At 37.3% G+C, this 13,972-nt stretch overlaps 1 protein-coding gene across 1 annotated transcript in view; it reads left to right on the top strand.

The window, feature by feature from the left end:
• PPP2R2D (protein phosphatase 2 regulatory subunit Bdelta) overlaps positions 1-13,972 on the top strand; it is a 47,641-nt gene that overhangs the window by 31,347 nt on the left and 2,322 nt on the right. Inside the window, exons 5-9 of the mRNA XM_090056497.1 lie at positions 6,653-6,765; positions 9,407-9,584; positions 10,673-10,837; positions 12,777-12,946; positions 13,034-13,125. Of these exons, the coding sequence (XP_089912623.1) occupies positions 6,653-6,765; positions 9,407-9,584; positions 10,673-10,837; positions 12,777-12,946; positions 13,034-13,125 (718 nt within the window). The remainder of the gene's footprint in view (positions 1-6,652; positions 6,766-9,406; positions 9,585-10,672; positions 10,838-12,776; positions 12,947-13,033; positions 13,126-13,972) is intronic.

Genomic DNA, 13,972 nt, shown 5'->3' with positions numbered 1-13,972 from the left:
GCTCCATCTGCCCCACCACTGCAGCATTCACGAGCCTTCTGGTCTCTTGAGGTATGTAGAAAAAATGTTTAAAGCTGTGTCTGTGTTTGAATCGCTAAATCTTTTTGAATATCTCCGAATTGATTCAGAGGGTTCTGATTGGATTTGGAGAGATTTAAAGGTCTGATTTGATTCGGATTTGGAGATTTGTCCACTGAATCTCTGCCCAATCTCTGCCAGGGACTGAGGGTTCGCACAGGTCCTGGTTGCTGTAGGTAGTGCATTTCAGCACTGAGGAAAGAGCGAACCACAGGGATGCTCTGGCAGGCTGCCAGAGCATGTCTGTGGAGCAGTTGCCCTGCCCTGCTTTTTTTCCACCGGGTTTTTATTTATTTATTTATTTATTTTTATTTTTTTGACCCATGAATGTCCAGGGGTCTAATTTTTACATTTCCTTGTTCCTGCATGTGCCTCTTACAGTGTCTCAAAGGGACACGGACTTTGGGTTTTGAGAAGTTGCAAGAAGCATGTGTGTGCTTATGTGGACGCACCCTTTGACTTTTTCATAGCTGCTGATAACTGAAGCTGTGTATGTGGCTCAATTTTGCTATGTGACATCACTTTATATCTTAGTCAGAATAGTGCTTTTGTGCCTCTGATGACATTGGAATGCCATATTTTACTGTATATCAGTAACATGCTAGCATTATTGAAGTACTGCTAATACATTTGCTCCTGAATGAAACTGAAAGGAAGACAGGCCCTTGTTTGAGGAGTTTGTAGTCTAGATAAATCACTTGGAGGTGTAGAAGACCTTGATAGTGTATAGCTTTTTGTTTAAAAAAATTATTTACTAATAGCAATCAGAATTAATAGTTTCAAGAAAAAAAAATATTTCCTCAAATTTTTGTATATGTGGATCCTTTTCATGGTGCCCATGTACCTTCTGTACAGGAATTCAGTCTTAAATCTGTTGGACTGAAAGAACCACCTTCAGCATGAGGGAGCCTTGCAGTGGGCACAGATGGTGCAAACTGTGCAACCTTACAGGTTAAAAAACCCCAAACTTTTCAATTGGTCCCTCTGCATCAGTCACCCTACCAGATAGTAAGGATCTGAATTAATTGACTTTTCCAGTTAGCATCTGCTAAAACAGTATTAATTCTGAACAGTTTGTTAGCCCTAATAGCTTGTCAGCCTCTGCCATTAGTACCAGCTATTTGTATTTTTGCAGTACCAGTAAAAAGAACACACTTGATATATGAAGCCTCTCAGTATTTTATTAGTCAGCTTGCTGTCTCTAGAAGCGGCCTTATGCAACACCAGGGTATAATTTTTTCTCACGTAGTACTGTCAGACTCAGCACTGCAGCTTTCAGCACTGAGTATTTTAGGGCAGAACTCAGTGGTGCTATCTACAGCTGCTACCTTGAGTTAGAATCTCTTGTTAACCACATCCAGGTTTCCAAGTTTTAATGAGCCACGTGTACTCTCTGGAGAATTTTTTGTGGAGACGCAAAAAAGTATCTTCCTTGCACTGGTGTCTAAAAGAGTATCTCTGTCTATTCTTTTCTTTCACCTACATCTTCTAGCACAGTGCCTTCTTGTAGATCATCTCTTGCCTATTCTGAAGTAAAGTTAAGGAACAGAAGTCAGTTATCTGGTTTTTGCTTATTTTGGAGTCAGATACTTTAGAAATGTGACACCCTTTTCAAATGCATCCTATTGCCTTATGAAATGATACAGAGAAAAGAAGATAAGGAGACTGAGTGCCCCTTTTTTAAAAAAAAGGCAAAAGTACTCAGGGAATTGTAGACTAGTAAATATATCACCTCAGTACTTGGGAAGCATATCTGAAGGAAGGCCATTTTCAGGCATCTCGAGGAGGAAAGGTTGATCACAGCACACACCATGGATTTATTAAGTAAAACATGTCAGACAAACTTGATCTCCTTCTTTGACAAAGTAACTTCTTGGGTGGATGAAGGGAATGCTGTAGATACAGTTTATCTGGACATCAGCAAGGGTTTTGACAAGATCCCACATGATCTTATAAATTGGAGGAATGTGGGCTAGACAAAACGTAATTAAGAGTTGGATAGATAACTGGCTCAACAGCTGCAAGCAAAGGGTAATTATAAGTGGATCCATGTCAATGGCAGGAGGTTGCAAGTGGAGTCCCATAAGGGTCTGTCCTAGGTTCAGTGCTGTTCAACACGTTTATTAACTCTGGGGAAGATCCAGGGAGCTACAGGACTGCAATAAGCAGTACAAAGGGAAACAAGTATGTCTAAATGCAAAATATGTCCAATGTACATGAGAAATATGGGGATAAACAAGATGAGCTGGAAGCTACAACCTGTGGAAAAACTATGATTTGATTGGCATTGGAGAGATCTATCTGGTAGAATAGCTCTTATGATTGGAATGTCAGCATTCAGGGTTACAGTCTGTTTTGGACGGACAGGATTGGAAGGAAAGGTGCTGATGTTGCTTTCTATGTAAAAAACACATACAGTTGTTCCTTGGTTCAGGGGGAAGACAGCAAAGCATAATGAATTTGGATGAAGATGAAAGGTGAAAGATACAGCAACAATATAATGACAGTGATTTATTGTAGGCCACTAAATCAGGAAGAGGAGGTAGATAATGCATTCTTCAGGCGGGTGACAAATCTATCCAAAAACGATGGGATAGTACTGATGGGAGACTTTAGTTTTCCAGACATCTGCTGTAAAAACAGGCAGCCAAATATAAAATGCCAAACTAGTTCCTAACTTTTGTGGAGGATAACTTTCTGTTCTAGAAAGTGGAGGATATGATATAGGGATTATTTGTCTTGGATTTTGTCCTGACCAAAAGGGAAGAACTGGTGGAGGATGTGAAGGTGAGGGGTAACATGGGAGGAAGCAATAGAATTCCAGACCTTGAGATAGGGAAAGCATGAGGTCAGCAAAATTAGGCTGTTTGATTTTAAAAAAGGCAGATTTCATCTGGTTCCAGTAGTTAATAGGCATGGTACCATGGGAAAACACACAGAAGGATGAAGGTACCCCAGGAGGGCTGGGAACTTCTAAAGGGCGCAGTACTAGAAGCCCAACAAGAAACTGCCTGAGCACGATGGAGGCACAAGAGGAATGGCAGGAGACAAATGTGGCTGCATGAGGAGCTTCTCAAATGCAAAAGGAAAGGCAGTGGAAAAATGGGCAGGTCACCAAGGAAGCATACCACAAAATAGCAAGAACCTGCAGGGACATAATCAGAAAGGCAAAGATAAAGAATGAGCTGCAGCTGGCAAAGGAGGTCAAGGACAACAAAAGGAAGTGTTATAAGTATATTGGCTAGAAAAGAAGGACCAAAAAATCTATGGGTCCTCTGTTAACAAGTTTGGGGAAATTCCTAACAGAAGATGCAATGAAGGTGGATCTACTTAACAGCTACTAAGCCTCACCGTGATACTTGGGAAGCTAGTGGAGCATATCCTAAGGAAAGCCATCTGCAAGCATCTGAAGGAGGAAAGGCTGATCGCAAGCAGCCTGCAAGGATTTATGAAAAACTATGTCAAACAAGCTTGATCTCCTTCTTTGACAGAATTACTACTTGGGTTGATAAAGTGAATGCTGTGGATTTAGTGCATCTGGATTACAGCAAGGCTTCTGACATGGTTCTTCTGCCTGACCTTCTCATAAATAAACTGGAAAAATGTGGGCTAGACAAAACTGTTACAAGGTGGATAGATAAGAGGCCTAATAGCTGCAAGAAAAGGGTAGATATTAATGGGTCCATGTCAGAATGGCAGAAGGTCTTGAGTGGAGTTCCATGGGAGTCTGTCCTAGGCCCAGTGCTGTTCAATGCATTTATTAATGATTTGTACACTGGCATAGAAAGCTTTGTGAGCCAGTTTTCAGATGACATGAAACTGGGAAGGTTTATGAACATGTTGGAGGAAGGGAGCACAATTCAGATTGGAATGCCAGATTGGAAAGCTGGGCTGGACTAACAAAATTAAGTTGGACGCTTCACCTCTGAAGAATAGTCAAAAACAAATACTAAGTGGGTGACACCTGACTGGATGACAGCACTGTGGAGAAGGATCTGAGAGTTTCCATAGATCAGAGACTTGGTATGATTCTGTGTCATAATACAAGGCAAATGTAGTTTTGAGATGCATTAATAGAAGCATTTAGGTGCAAGACATACGAGGTGACAGTACCATCTAGAGTATTGTGTAGTTCTGGACTCAACATTTTAAAAAGAACGTGGAGAATTTAGGGTCCAGAGGAGGATGACAATCCTCTAAAGGGCTTCTTTTGTTATTATAACTGAGCTATGCTGTTGAAATATAATTGCATCCAGTGACATATTGCTAACAACCTTCCCTTAGATTTGAAAGAGAAATTTGGTTGGTTTTGTCTTTCTGAATGGCAATTTCAAGCATGTTTAAATGAAGCTGCAAGGAACACATGTTGAATTTACTGTGAGGACAAATTTCTGATTAGCCATCTTTTTCATGCATTTTGGGTGTCCCAGTTCCATGAAGATGTGGACAAAATAGAAAGAGTCCATTGGAGAGAAACTGAAATTATTAGAGGCCTAGGAAGCTTAATTTAGGAAGAAAAATTGAAAGAACTGGGATTATTTAGTTTGGAGAAAAGAAGTTTGGGAGATTCGGTAAGCTTTCAGATGCCTGAATGGTGGTTATAAAGATGATGGGGTGGCTTTAAAAATAAAGGGAAGGAACGGTGGGATTGCTGCTGGCTGTTCCTAGTGCTTGAGCCTGCAACATACAGTAACATTTCAAACACGTTGAAGAAAGGGATGGGGTAGGAGGCAAGCAGGGGTAATGTTGACTTGCTTCCTGGAAGTTTAGCAAAACTTCCAGGTTTGGCCTGGACTGATGTTGAGGCTCAAGTTCAGGATTTGACAGTATGTCCTAACAATTCAAGATACCTTGGGTTAGTTTCTCATATACAGTTAATAGATTTCTGATGAGAAAATTTTACATTAATCCTCTAGTTCACAAAAAGATCTGCCTTTGCAGACTAGTTATTTCAGCAGTTGATGGAGATATTGTTTGCATTGTTGATATGTTTTCCCCAAGTCCATGCCATTATTTACAAATAATAGTGGCATTTTAAGTGGCTGTTACTTTGAAAATCAAAGTGTGTGAAATGCAGGGTGTCACATCAAAACAGTTTACATCGGTGTTTCCCAACCAGTGTGCCATAGCACAAAAGTGTGCCATCAGAAATGAACAGGTGTGCTGCAGGATTTTGCCATGGCAATGAGCTAGCTACAGTAGGTATGAGGATGGGAAAAGCCTTAACAGGTGTGCCATAGAACATTTTTATTAGTGTAAGTAGCCTTGAGCTGGAAAAGGTTGGGAAACACTGCTTTACAGTATTCCATATACAGTAACAGTCAAATTGCATCCATCGTACCCTTTAGGTATAAGGAGCAGCCTAGTTGCGTAGAACAAGATCCATTTGCAGACATTCTAGACTCTTGGTTTCCTTTGGTAGCAGATATAAAGGGAGGGGAATTTCAGTTCAGACAGCATGACCTGCAAGCTGTATTAGACTATATTAGCATATGATATCATTAAGTCCTGTGTTATTAGAACAGCCTGAAATTTGGTTGTCTACTAGCATCCTTCAGTAGATTCTCACTGCTAGAGATTTGCCAAACAACAACATAAGCGTAAGTGCATATGTATACCAGTCGTGCATAGCAGCACAGATGGCACACACCCAATTTATTACTCGTATGAATTCCTACAATCTACCATTTGCAGACCCCATAGTGTTAGTTGCAACAAGTAATAAATAACTACTTTTTTGTCTTACAGTCATTGTGATGCATGTAGATCACATAACCCATTGTTTTCCCAGTAGTTGCAAGTCTTACCCTGTTTTGCGATGGCAAAATAATGAATGACAGTAAAAGCTGCCATGCCCTTTATATCCTTAGGAGGGGGGAGCATAACTCATAATAAACTTCTGTGCAGAAAGGTGTGTATATGCTCACCATGAGTGGGTTCCACATGTAGAGTATCTTGAACAGTTCCTATAACATGACCTATTTTTTATCTTTTTGCCTTGCTTATAGAATTCTAGCAGATATAGAATACTAGCAGATAATGCTGGCAGGTCAGTGAATTCAGAATTAGGCTTTGCTTATTTGGACTGTAATGGGATAGTTTACAGTATAGTGAGAACATAAGCAAGTATTTATGTGTTTGGACCTTAACTGTACATTTACATACTGGAATATGATTTGGTTTCTCATAATTGCTTCAGTTTATAATGTTTGGGGTATAAATGCCATGTGCTAAACTAGCAATCTTTACCCTAAATTTTATTCTATTTTAGTTTGTCTGAAAAAGGTATATAATAGTCTAATGGCAAAATTTGAACAGTTTAATAAGCAGTTCAAACAAAGTAACATACTTCTGATATATAGCGTGTGTGTGTGTGTGTGTATGTGTGTAATAGTGGAACCCAAAGGCATCAAGTCATAATTAAGAAAGACTTGTCAGTGGTTGGCACAATTGAAACACTGGTAGAGAGACAACCCCTGCTTTTCCTAAGTTAAAATTTCAACATACAGGTTTATAAATTTAATCTTTAATGTTATTATTTTTATTTCAAGAAAATGAATTTTCTTGTTTTTAGATAAAACTATTAAATTATGGAAAATAAGTGAAAGGGATAAAAGAGCTGAAGGTTATAATTTGAAAGATGAAGATGGAAGACTTAGGGATCCATTCAGAATCACAGCACTACGGGTATGTTTGGCTCTTTCTTTAGTTTGACTTTAGTTAAATTATTTTTTTGAATATACAGTTTTACCTTTGTACTTTTTAGAAGTGATACTTGCAGGACAAATTTACATGGATTAAAACATTTTATTAGGCACTTCATATTCATGCAAAAATTTTAAAGAATTAGATGAAAAGATGCTACTATATGTTCATTAATTCAGGTACAGAATAAAGCACTGCGTAGTTGGTTCCAGAAGTTTAAACACCAGACTGTTTTACTGAATCATTTGCTATATTATGAGTTATCTTGGATATTTTGTAAACAGGAATACAGTTTTTAAAATCTGCTTAATTTTTGTATACATATTTTCCTTTTACTCCTCAGAGTTTATGGACTGTTAAATCAATTAAAATAGAATCTTATTTTTCAGAGGATAGGTGTTAATATAACAGACTCTTAAGTTATGGCTGAACCTAAATAGGAAAACACTTTAGTTTGTTTCTCTGAACAGTCCTGTTGTATAATTGATCCATTTCCCAACATGATAGCGTAAACATTTTTTTTCCGGTGGCAATTGACACCTTTCTTTTTTAAGCTACTACAGAAAACTGCTATGTTGGCCATCTTGGTTCGCCTGTTTCTGAACTTAAGTAGGTCTACTGGATTCAGTTAGACGTTGCTTCTTTCCTCTGCTCTGGTCTGTGAATATGGCAAAGATGGATCACTTCATTATGTGGGGGTGGAGTTTAACTGTCCTCTGCATTGTTGATGTATTGCTCTTAGGCTTGGAATAGGACTTAAATGATGGAAAAAGATTTACATCAAAGTAAATTTCTCTTCTAAATTCATTGGTTGTAATTGTTGTTTTTTTTAATCTTTCCTTACTTAATCTCATCAAGGGTTAGGGTTCCTTGTTCATTTGTTTGTTTTTGAATTAAAAGAATGAGATTAATTTTTTACATAAAATTATAGGGGAGTACCAGTCCTATTGTAGTTGAGAATCTATTTCTGTTTAAAGATTGACTAGAACCAGGAAGTAGTTAAGGTAAAAACCCAATAAAACCTCAGTTCTGTCTCCTTTAATGCAAAGTTGTTTTTCACTTATGCCACATTGTACTTGCATTCTGCCTCTGCACTGTACTGACTAGGAAATGACCAACCCTATCACATAGTTGCATTTAATCCATTCCATAAAAAGAATGTGTGTTAAATTTTATACTTGCTTTTCAAATCATCCAGTGTAATCAGTGTCATTACTTTCACTTATCCATCATTAAATCTACAGATCATAGTTATTTGACACTGAGCTGCTAGGAACTGCTAGCATCAGAAGCCCCCCAGCAATACCCCCTCCCCTCCATGACCTAGAGAATGCTTTGATGAAATAAGGCATTCTGGATCTTTCCAGGTGCACAGGCACCTCTGATCACAGAAAATGGGGATCAGGTTTGTCTCTCAGAAGGCGACAGCAGAGCAAGTCACTTCATCACAATTTGAGCCCTGCCAAACTTTTCCAGCTAATCTCTCCTATTCTGTACAGCTGAATCTAATATCCTGAAAACACCTAGAATGCTTGTGAATAATGTATTATCATTTCCAGGAGGACAGGGTAAATAAAGGTTGAATGGGCATGTGTCTTAATTCTTCATTTCCTGGTTTTTAGAAATTCACACTTTTCGGAACTCTGCTTTCTGAAGGGCGTGAGAAAACCACAAGCAACCTTTACGCTGCTTTAATAGTTTTGTCATTGAGTATTGTTTTTCATTCATCTTGACTTTACCAACTTTGTTTTATTGTAGTTTTCTCCTCTAATTTTATGTTATAAATTTTAAAATTTAACTAATTTAGTGAAAAGAACAAGAAAGTTTTTAAATAAAAAAGAAATAGGGAACCTTCAGAAGCTTCTTGTACATTTTTAAATTATCTTTGTTTTGACTTTCTATTTGGTGTGTAAAAAACAATTTGGCACTAATTAAGATAAAAGTCAATAGCTCATTATATGGGCATGGTCATTTTTATTTTATTTTTTAATTTATCATTTTTATTTCCATTTTCTAATAGCTCATTCTTTAATTATTGGGTTTACTTTCCTTTTTTTAAAACTAGATTTAAAGTGTATCTATTTTTCCTGTTGGTGTGCAGAGGAATACACTTTTGGACTTTCTACAGGGGAAACAGTATATAAACAAAATGTTACCAAATGCTGAAAGTAAACGCATTGAATTCCTTGTGCTAATTTCATTTCTGGATGTTACATGAAAATACATTTTTCAGGCATTAGTTTCAAATTGATAGCATCTATATAAGTCCCTATCCCCTGACAAGGAAAGATGTAAGGGAATTTTTAATATGGCTCTCTTACGCAAAATATCATTCCTTTCAGTTCCATGTTCCTAATCCAGGATATGGGTTTTGAATGGTGATGTGGGAAGTCAGAATAAGTGGACAACGTCTTACAGAATGCATTTGAAAAACAGCTAAAAACTGTGATTTCTTTCAATAAAGAAAAGAAAAATCAGATGTCTGTAGTTTAAAGCATTTTTACTAATAGCAAATATATTATGCGTTTAAAATTAATGGATTCAACTAAAATTTTAAATCATGAGTTTTTTCCTTATATGTAAAAATAGACTCTTCTTGTTTCTTTTCTCGTCTCCATTTTAGGTGCCAATATTGAAACCCATGGACCTAATGGTAGAAGCAAGTCCCAGAAGGATATTTGCAAATGCACATACGTATCACATAAATTCTATTTCAGTAAATAGTGATCATGAAACGTACCTTTCTGCAGATGACCTAAGAATTAATCTATGGCATTTAGAAATCACAGATAGAAGTTTTAGTATCCTTTTTCTATATGAATTTTGTAACCATGTGTTTGGAATGTAATAGAAGCACTTCAATTTTAATAAACTCAGTAAGCCCCTGAATACCTGAATTCTAAGCACACGGTAAATTAATTCCTAAACTGTGCTTATTCATATCTGGAAGGAAAGCAAATATCTGGATTTGGCCTAGTTTGATTGGGACTGCAAGAGCGTGAAGTTGTGGGAACATAGCTCTTAAATGTGTTTGATTTTCATTACATGAACTTGATCATACATTTTTAAATAAAATTACATAAAGAATTTCATGTTACAAAAGTCTGCTCCCCCTTAGCTAAAACATTTCTGTCTAATAAGTTGTCTAATATGAAGATATTTGGAATGGTATATACTAGTGTTTCGTAACACTTAGTGTTGAAGTACTTTTTGCTGTGGCAGCAAGCCTGCCTAGCTAACACTGAAACAACTATTTGAGATTAATTTGATGAACTGTGTAGGGGGAAAGGAAAAGCTTATATATGAAAAGGAAAGACCTTTTGAGACACAAAACAGCTATTTAGTTAGATAAACAGAGGAAGGATATTATTTAGCAAAGATGGGTGAGTTTTATTGAAATCAGTTTCAGTACAAGTGTACTTTGGTTTTATTGAGTAAAGACTCCAGAAGATGGAAGAGGGGAAAACACTGCTTTTCTAATCCATTGTACCGTTATTTGATGCCAAAAAATTCAAAATATTCAAAATACTTTTGACCCGCTTACTTTCATCATCTTATTTTTTTTAATTGGAAACACACACTATAGTTTGGAGATCAGATGCTTTCAGCTAGAAATGCATTTATAATTTTGAATTTCTTCTTTCAGGCTCAGTTCAACCTTTGGCAACTGCTATACCACATCTAAAGCTGTTCTAAGGCATACTGTTTGGAACAGTCCAGAATCATTTTTATGCCACGTGGGCCCTTTTACCTTGTATAAATGAGCACAGATAGGATCATACTCTAGGCTTCTTTAAAAAACCTGGTATTTTTTTAAACACATTTTTGCCAATTATATTAGAAATAATTAAAGCATTAACTGCTATTTGCCTTTACCAGTAATTTTCAGATATTGTAGATATTAAGCCTGCCAATATGGAGGAACTAACAGAAGTGATTACTGCTGCAGAGTTCCACCCACATCACTGTAACGTGTTTGTCTACAGTAGTAGTAAAGGAACTATTCGACTCTGTGATATGCGTTCTTCAGCTCTCTGTGATAGGCATTCAAAATGTAAGTTACCTAGGATCTCTCTTTCCCTTGCAGACTGTTTTCAGTCAAGTAAATGTACATCTTTCTAGAAAATGTGTAGGTATTCTTTGTACATAAACACAAAAATGTTTAGTTCTGCTTATTGGTAAGAACTTACAAGGTAAGGGGTGGTAGTTTTGTAGAATGGAACATTTTAATTGTCTTGTTCTAGGCCATCACCAAGCAGAAGTGTAGCATGAGACAATTGACGGTGTGACTCTGCTCCTGTTTACCCATTTATGCAGCATAAACTGATGGGAACAAGTGCTTTTGGCACCAGTGAGACCTGTCTTCTGTCCAGACTCAGTCTTGGTGCTTCTCAAAGGTATCTGCTTAACAAATGCCAGTTCAGGGCAGTTTATTGACATCTACCTTTGTGCATTAGGAACTGGGCTGAGGCTGCCAGAATCCATTTTGTTTGTTAACATTTATTGCTACTGGAATTAAATTTCTTCATAAAGATATGTGCTGGGTTTGAAGCCAGTTCCCAGAGGTGAAAGGCCAGTGTTTTAAATCTGCTGAGCCACATAGCCTCATATAGGTGAGGAAAGCTCTTATTTTTCAGTCATAAGAAATAAGGCCTATCTTTACACCCAGCCTGCTATTGCTTAGTTAGTAATGTATAAAATATAACAGCATTAACATTATGTCAGGTAAGCTTGTAGTCAATAATGATGATTAGTTTTGAATGTTGAAGGAAAATATTTATACACTGTCAAATTTGATACTATACAGTTACTTTTTAGACAACTTTGACATTTTGTATTACAAAGACTATGGCCAGTCTTTACTACTCATATTTATCATCTTTATAAAAATGTCAGCAGTCTACAGCATTTTATTTCTGTTTCTTTGATTTTGGTTGGCTCCTTATATCACGAGGAAATTTGAATATGATTTTCAATATAACTAGGTAGTATGGTTCAAGAAAGGAGGCAAAAATATGGATATACAATTAAGGCACTAATACTTCTGTTTCAATAGATTGTATTATGCAAGTCGTAGTCACATATAAACTTGTACCCTGCAGCAGTGGTTCTCAGTCTTTTGATCCCAGGCTTATCTACTCCATCCCTACCCTCACGTCTGCCACCCTACAACCTGCCTACTCCAGACCTGCATAACCCTGCAGCTTCATGCTCTCAGGGTCTTATACCCTTTTGCCAGCATTCTGCAGAGATACCTGAGCAAGGTCTGCTTACACGAGCTCTGGGAAATAATAGCAGGCATATATGGACTCTGCCTTAGCTAACTGAGTTGGCCTGTTGCCAGAGCTGCTGGGCTTGCCTGAAGTGCTGTATGAAGATGGATTTGCTGATTCCCATTTTGGATGTAGTACATGCAGAGCAGCTTGATTTCAGTATAATGATGTCTGCCACTGAACATTGGGAAGGGCAGCTGACCCAGCCCTTATATCTGCTCTTGTGGCCTACTCCTAGCACCTCTACAGACCACTAGGTGAAACACACTACAGTATCCCAAAAGTAGCAGGATACATAGTATTTTTTTTTGCTGATGCTAATTTCTCTTGCTGTTTCTCATTAAAAAAAAAATCTGTTCAAGTATGTAATAAAGGCCCAGAATAATTGGTGGGCACATTGAGAATTAGTTTATTTTTGTTTTTGTATGTACTACTTTTTCCCATTGTGATTTTTATCCCTGCACACTAATAGCTGTAACTTCTTGAATGCTGTACCTTAATGGAAAACATATTTGACCTTAATTTTTAGTGATTCAAGTCTACTAAAGCCCTAGTATTCTCTTCCTGAGAGGGAGATCACACACAAAAAATACCACACTTTATAACGTTTTTAAGGGAATTTAATGCCACAGTTTTAATATATGTAAGTACTGAACAGGGCTAGCTTCCTTGGAAGGTTAGTATGTTACTTTCAGTTTTGTTTTCTGTCTTAATCTACAGTTTTTGAAGAGCCTGAAGATCCCAGCAGCAGATCATTCTTTTCAGAAATCATTTCATCAATATCTGATGTAAAATTCAGCCACAGTGGTCGATATATGATGACACGAGACTACCTTTCGGTTAAAGTATGGGATCTCAATATGGAGAACAGGCCCGTAGAGACATATCAAGTATGATCTTCAGATATATATGTGTATATATATAAATGCATCTCTTAATTTTCTTTAAATCTATCTAACATCATCTTCTGTTTCTAGGTTCATGAATATCTTCGAAGCAAGCTTTGTTCCTTGTATGAAAATGACTGCATTTTTGACAAGTTTGAATGCTGCTGGAATGGTTCTGATAGGTAAGGTTGAGTTTGAATTAATCTTAATTTCATAGTCCTAGTTTAGCACATGACTAATATTTAACAGTGAGAGGACTTTGTGGGATGCCTTAATTTTGCGTGTGCTCAAACCTCACTTAACTAAGTGGTAATTACATATGACCTTTAATGGACTCTATTAGCATTGCAGTTGCATACAAACAAGCATTTTTTTGTTTTATTCAAATTATTTGAGAATATGTTTTCCAGAGCTGCTTTTAAATAAGCGCACAGTATTTTGAGAGTTCAGATTTTATTTCTGAGCTCTCTGGTTATTTCCATCCCCAATTGTGTTAATGTTGACCAATAGAAAATAGAAAAAGAGGAAGCTGACTAACGCAGTGTTAATCTTCTAGCTTTTCTTATAATTTATATAAATGTCTTGTATATAAATGTGGTAAAAATAATGTAACTTGATAGCAGGATCACTTTTGAGGGGTTTTTTGGGTGTTCTAGAAATGCTTCCTTCAGGTCAGGCAAGATGTCCATCCCTGGTGGCATGGGGAGAACGTCCATATCTTAGTGTCATCAAAGCCCCACATCTGCAGGCCAGACTCAAAGTTCCCGCAGATCAGATCCAGCCGTACGTTGCTGACACTGACTTAGGCTGTCGCCTGTGAAAGCTTATGCCTCTCTCAGCTATTAGTCTAAGGTGCCATCCTGCCCTACTTTCTACCCCAGGATAGGTAAAAATATGAGACCTACCGCAAGAGGTTATGAAGGAGAATCAAGGGGCAGCTGTGACAGAGTTTATTATATTGCTCGTATATAAACCTTACTTGGAATGCTAATAATATAACTGGCTTTCAACAAATCCCAAAAAGTGTGA

Source organism: Crocodylus siamensis, chromosome 7 (assembly GCF_052110815.1).
Source record: "Crocodylus siamensis isolate JL-2025a chromosome 7, ASM5211081v1, whole genome shotgun sequence".
In the NCBI taxonomy this organism is placed as follows: domain Eukaryota; kingdom Metazoa; phylum Chordata; order Crocodylia; family Crocodylidae; genus Crocodylus; species Crocodylus siamensis.
Note: the sequence above shows the minus strand (reverse complement) of the source record. Positions and strands in the feature narration are given on the sequence as shown.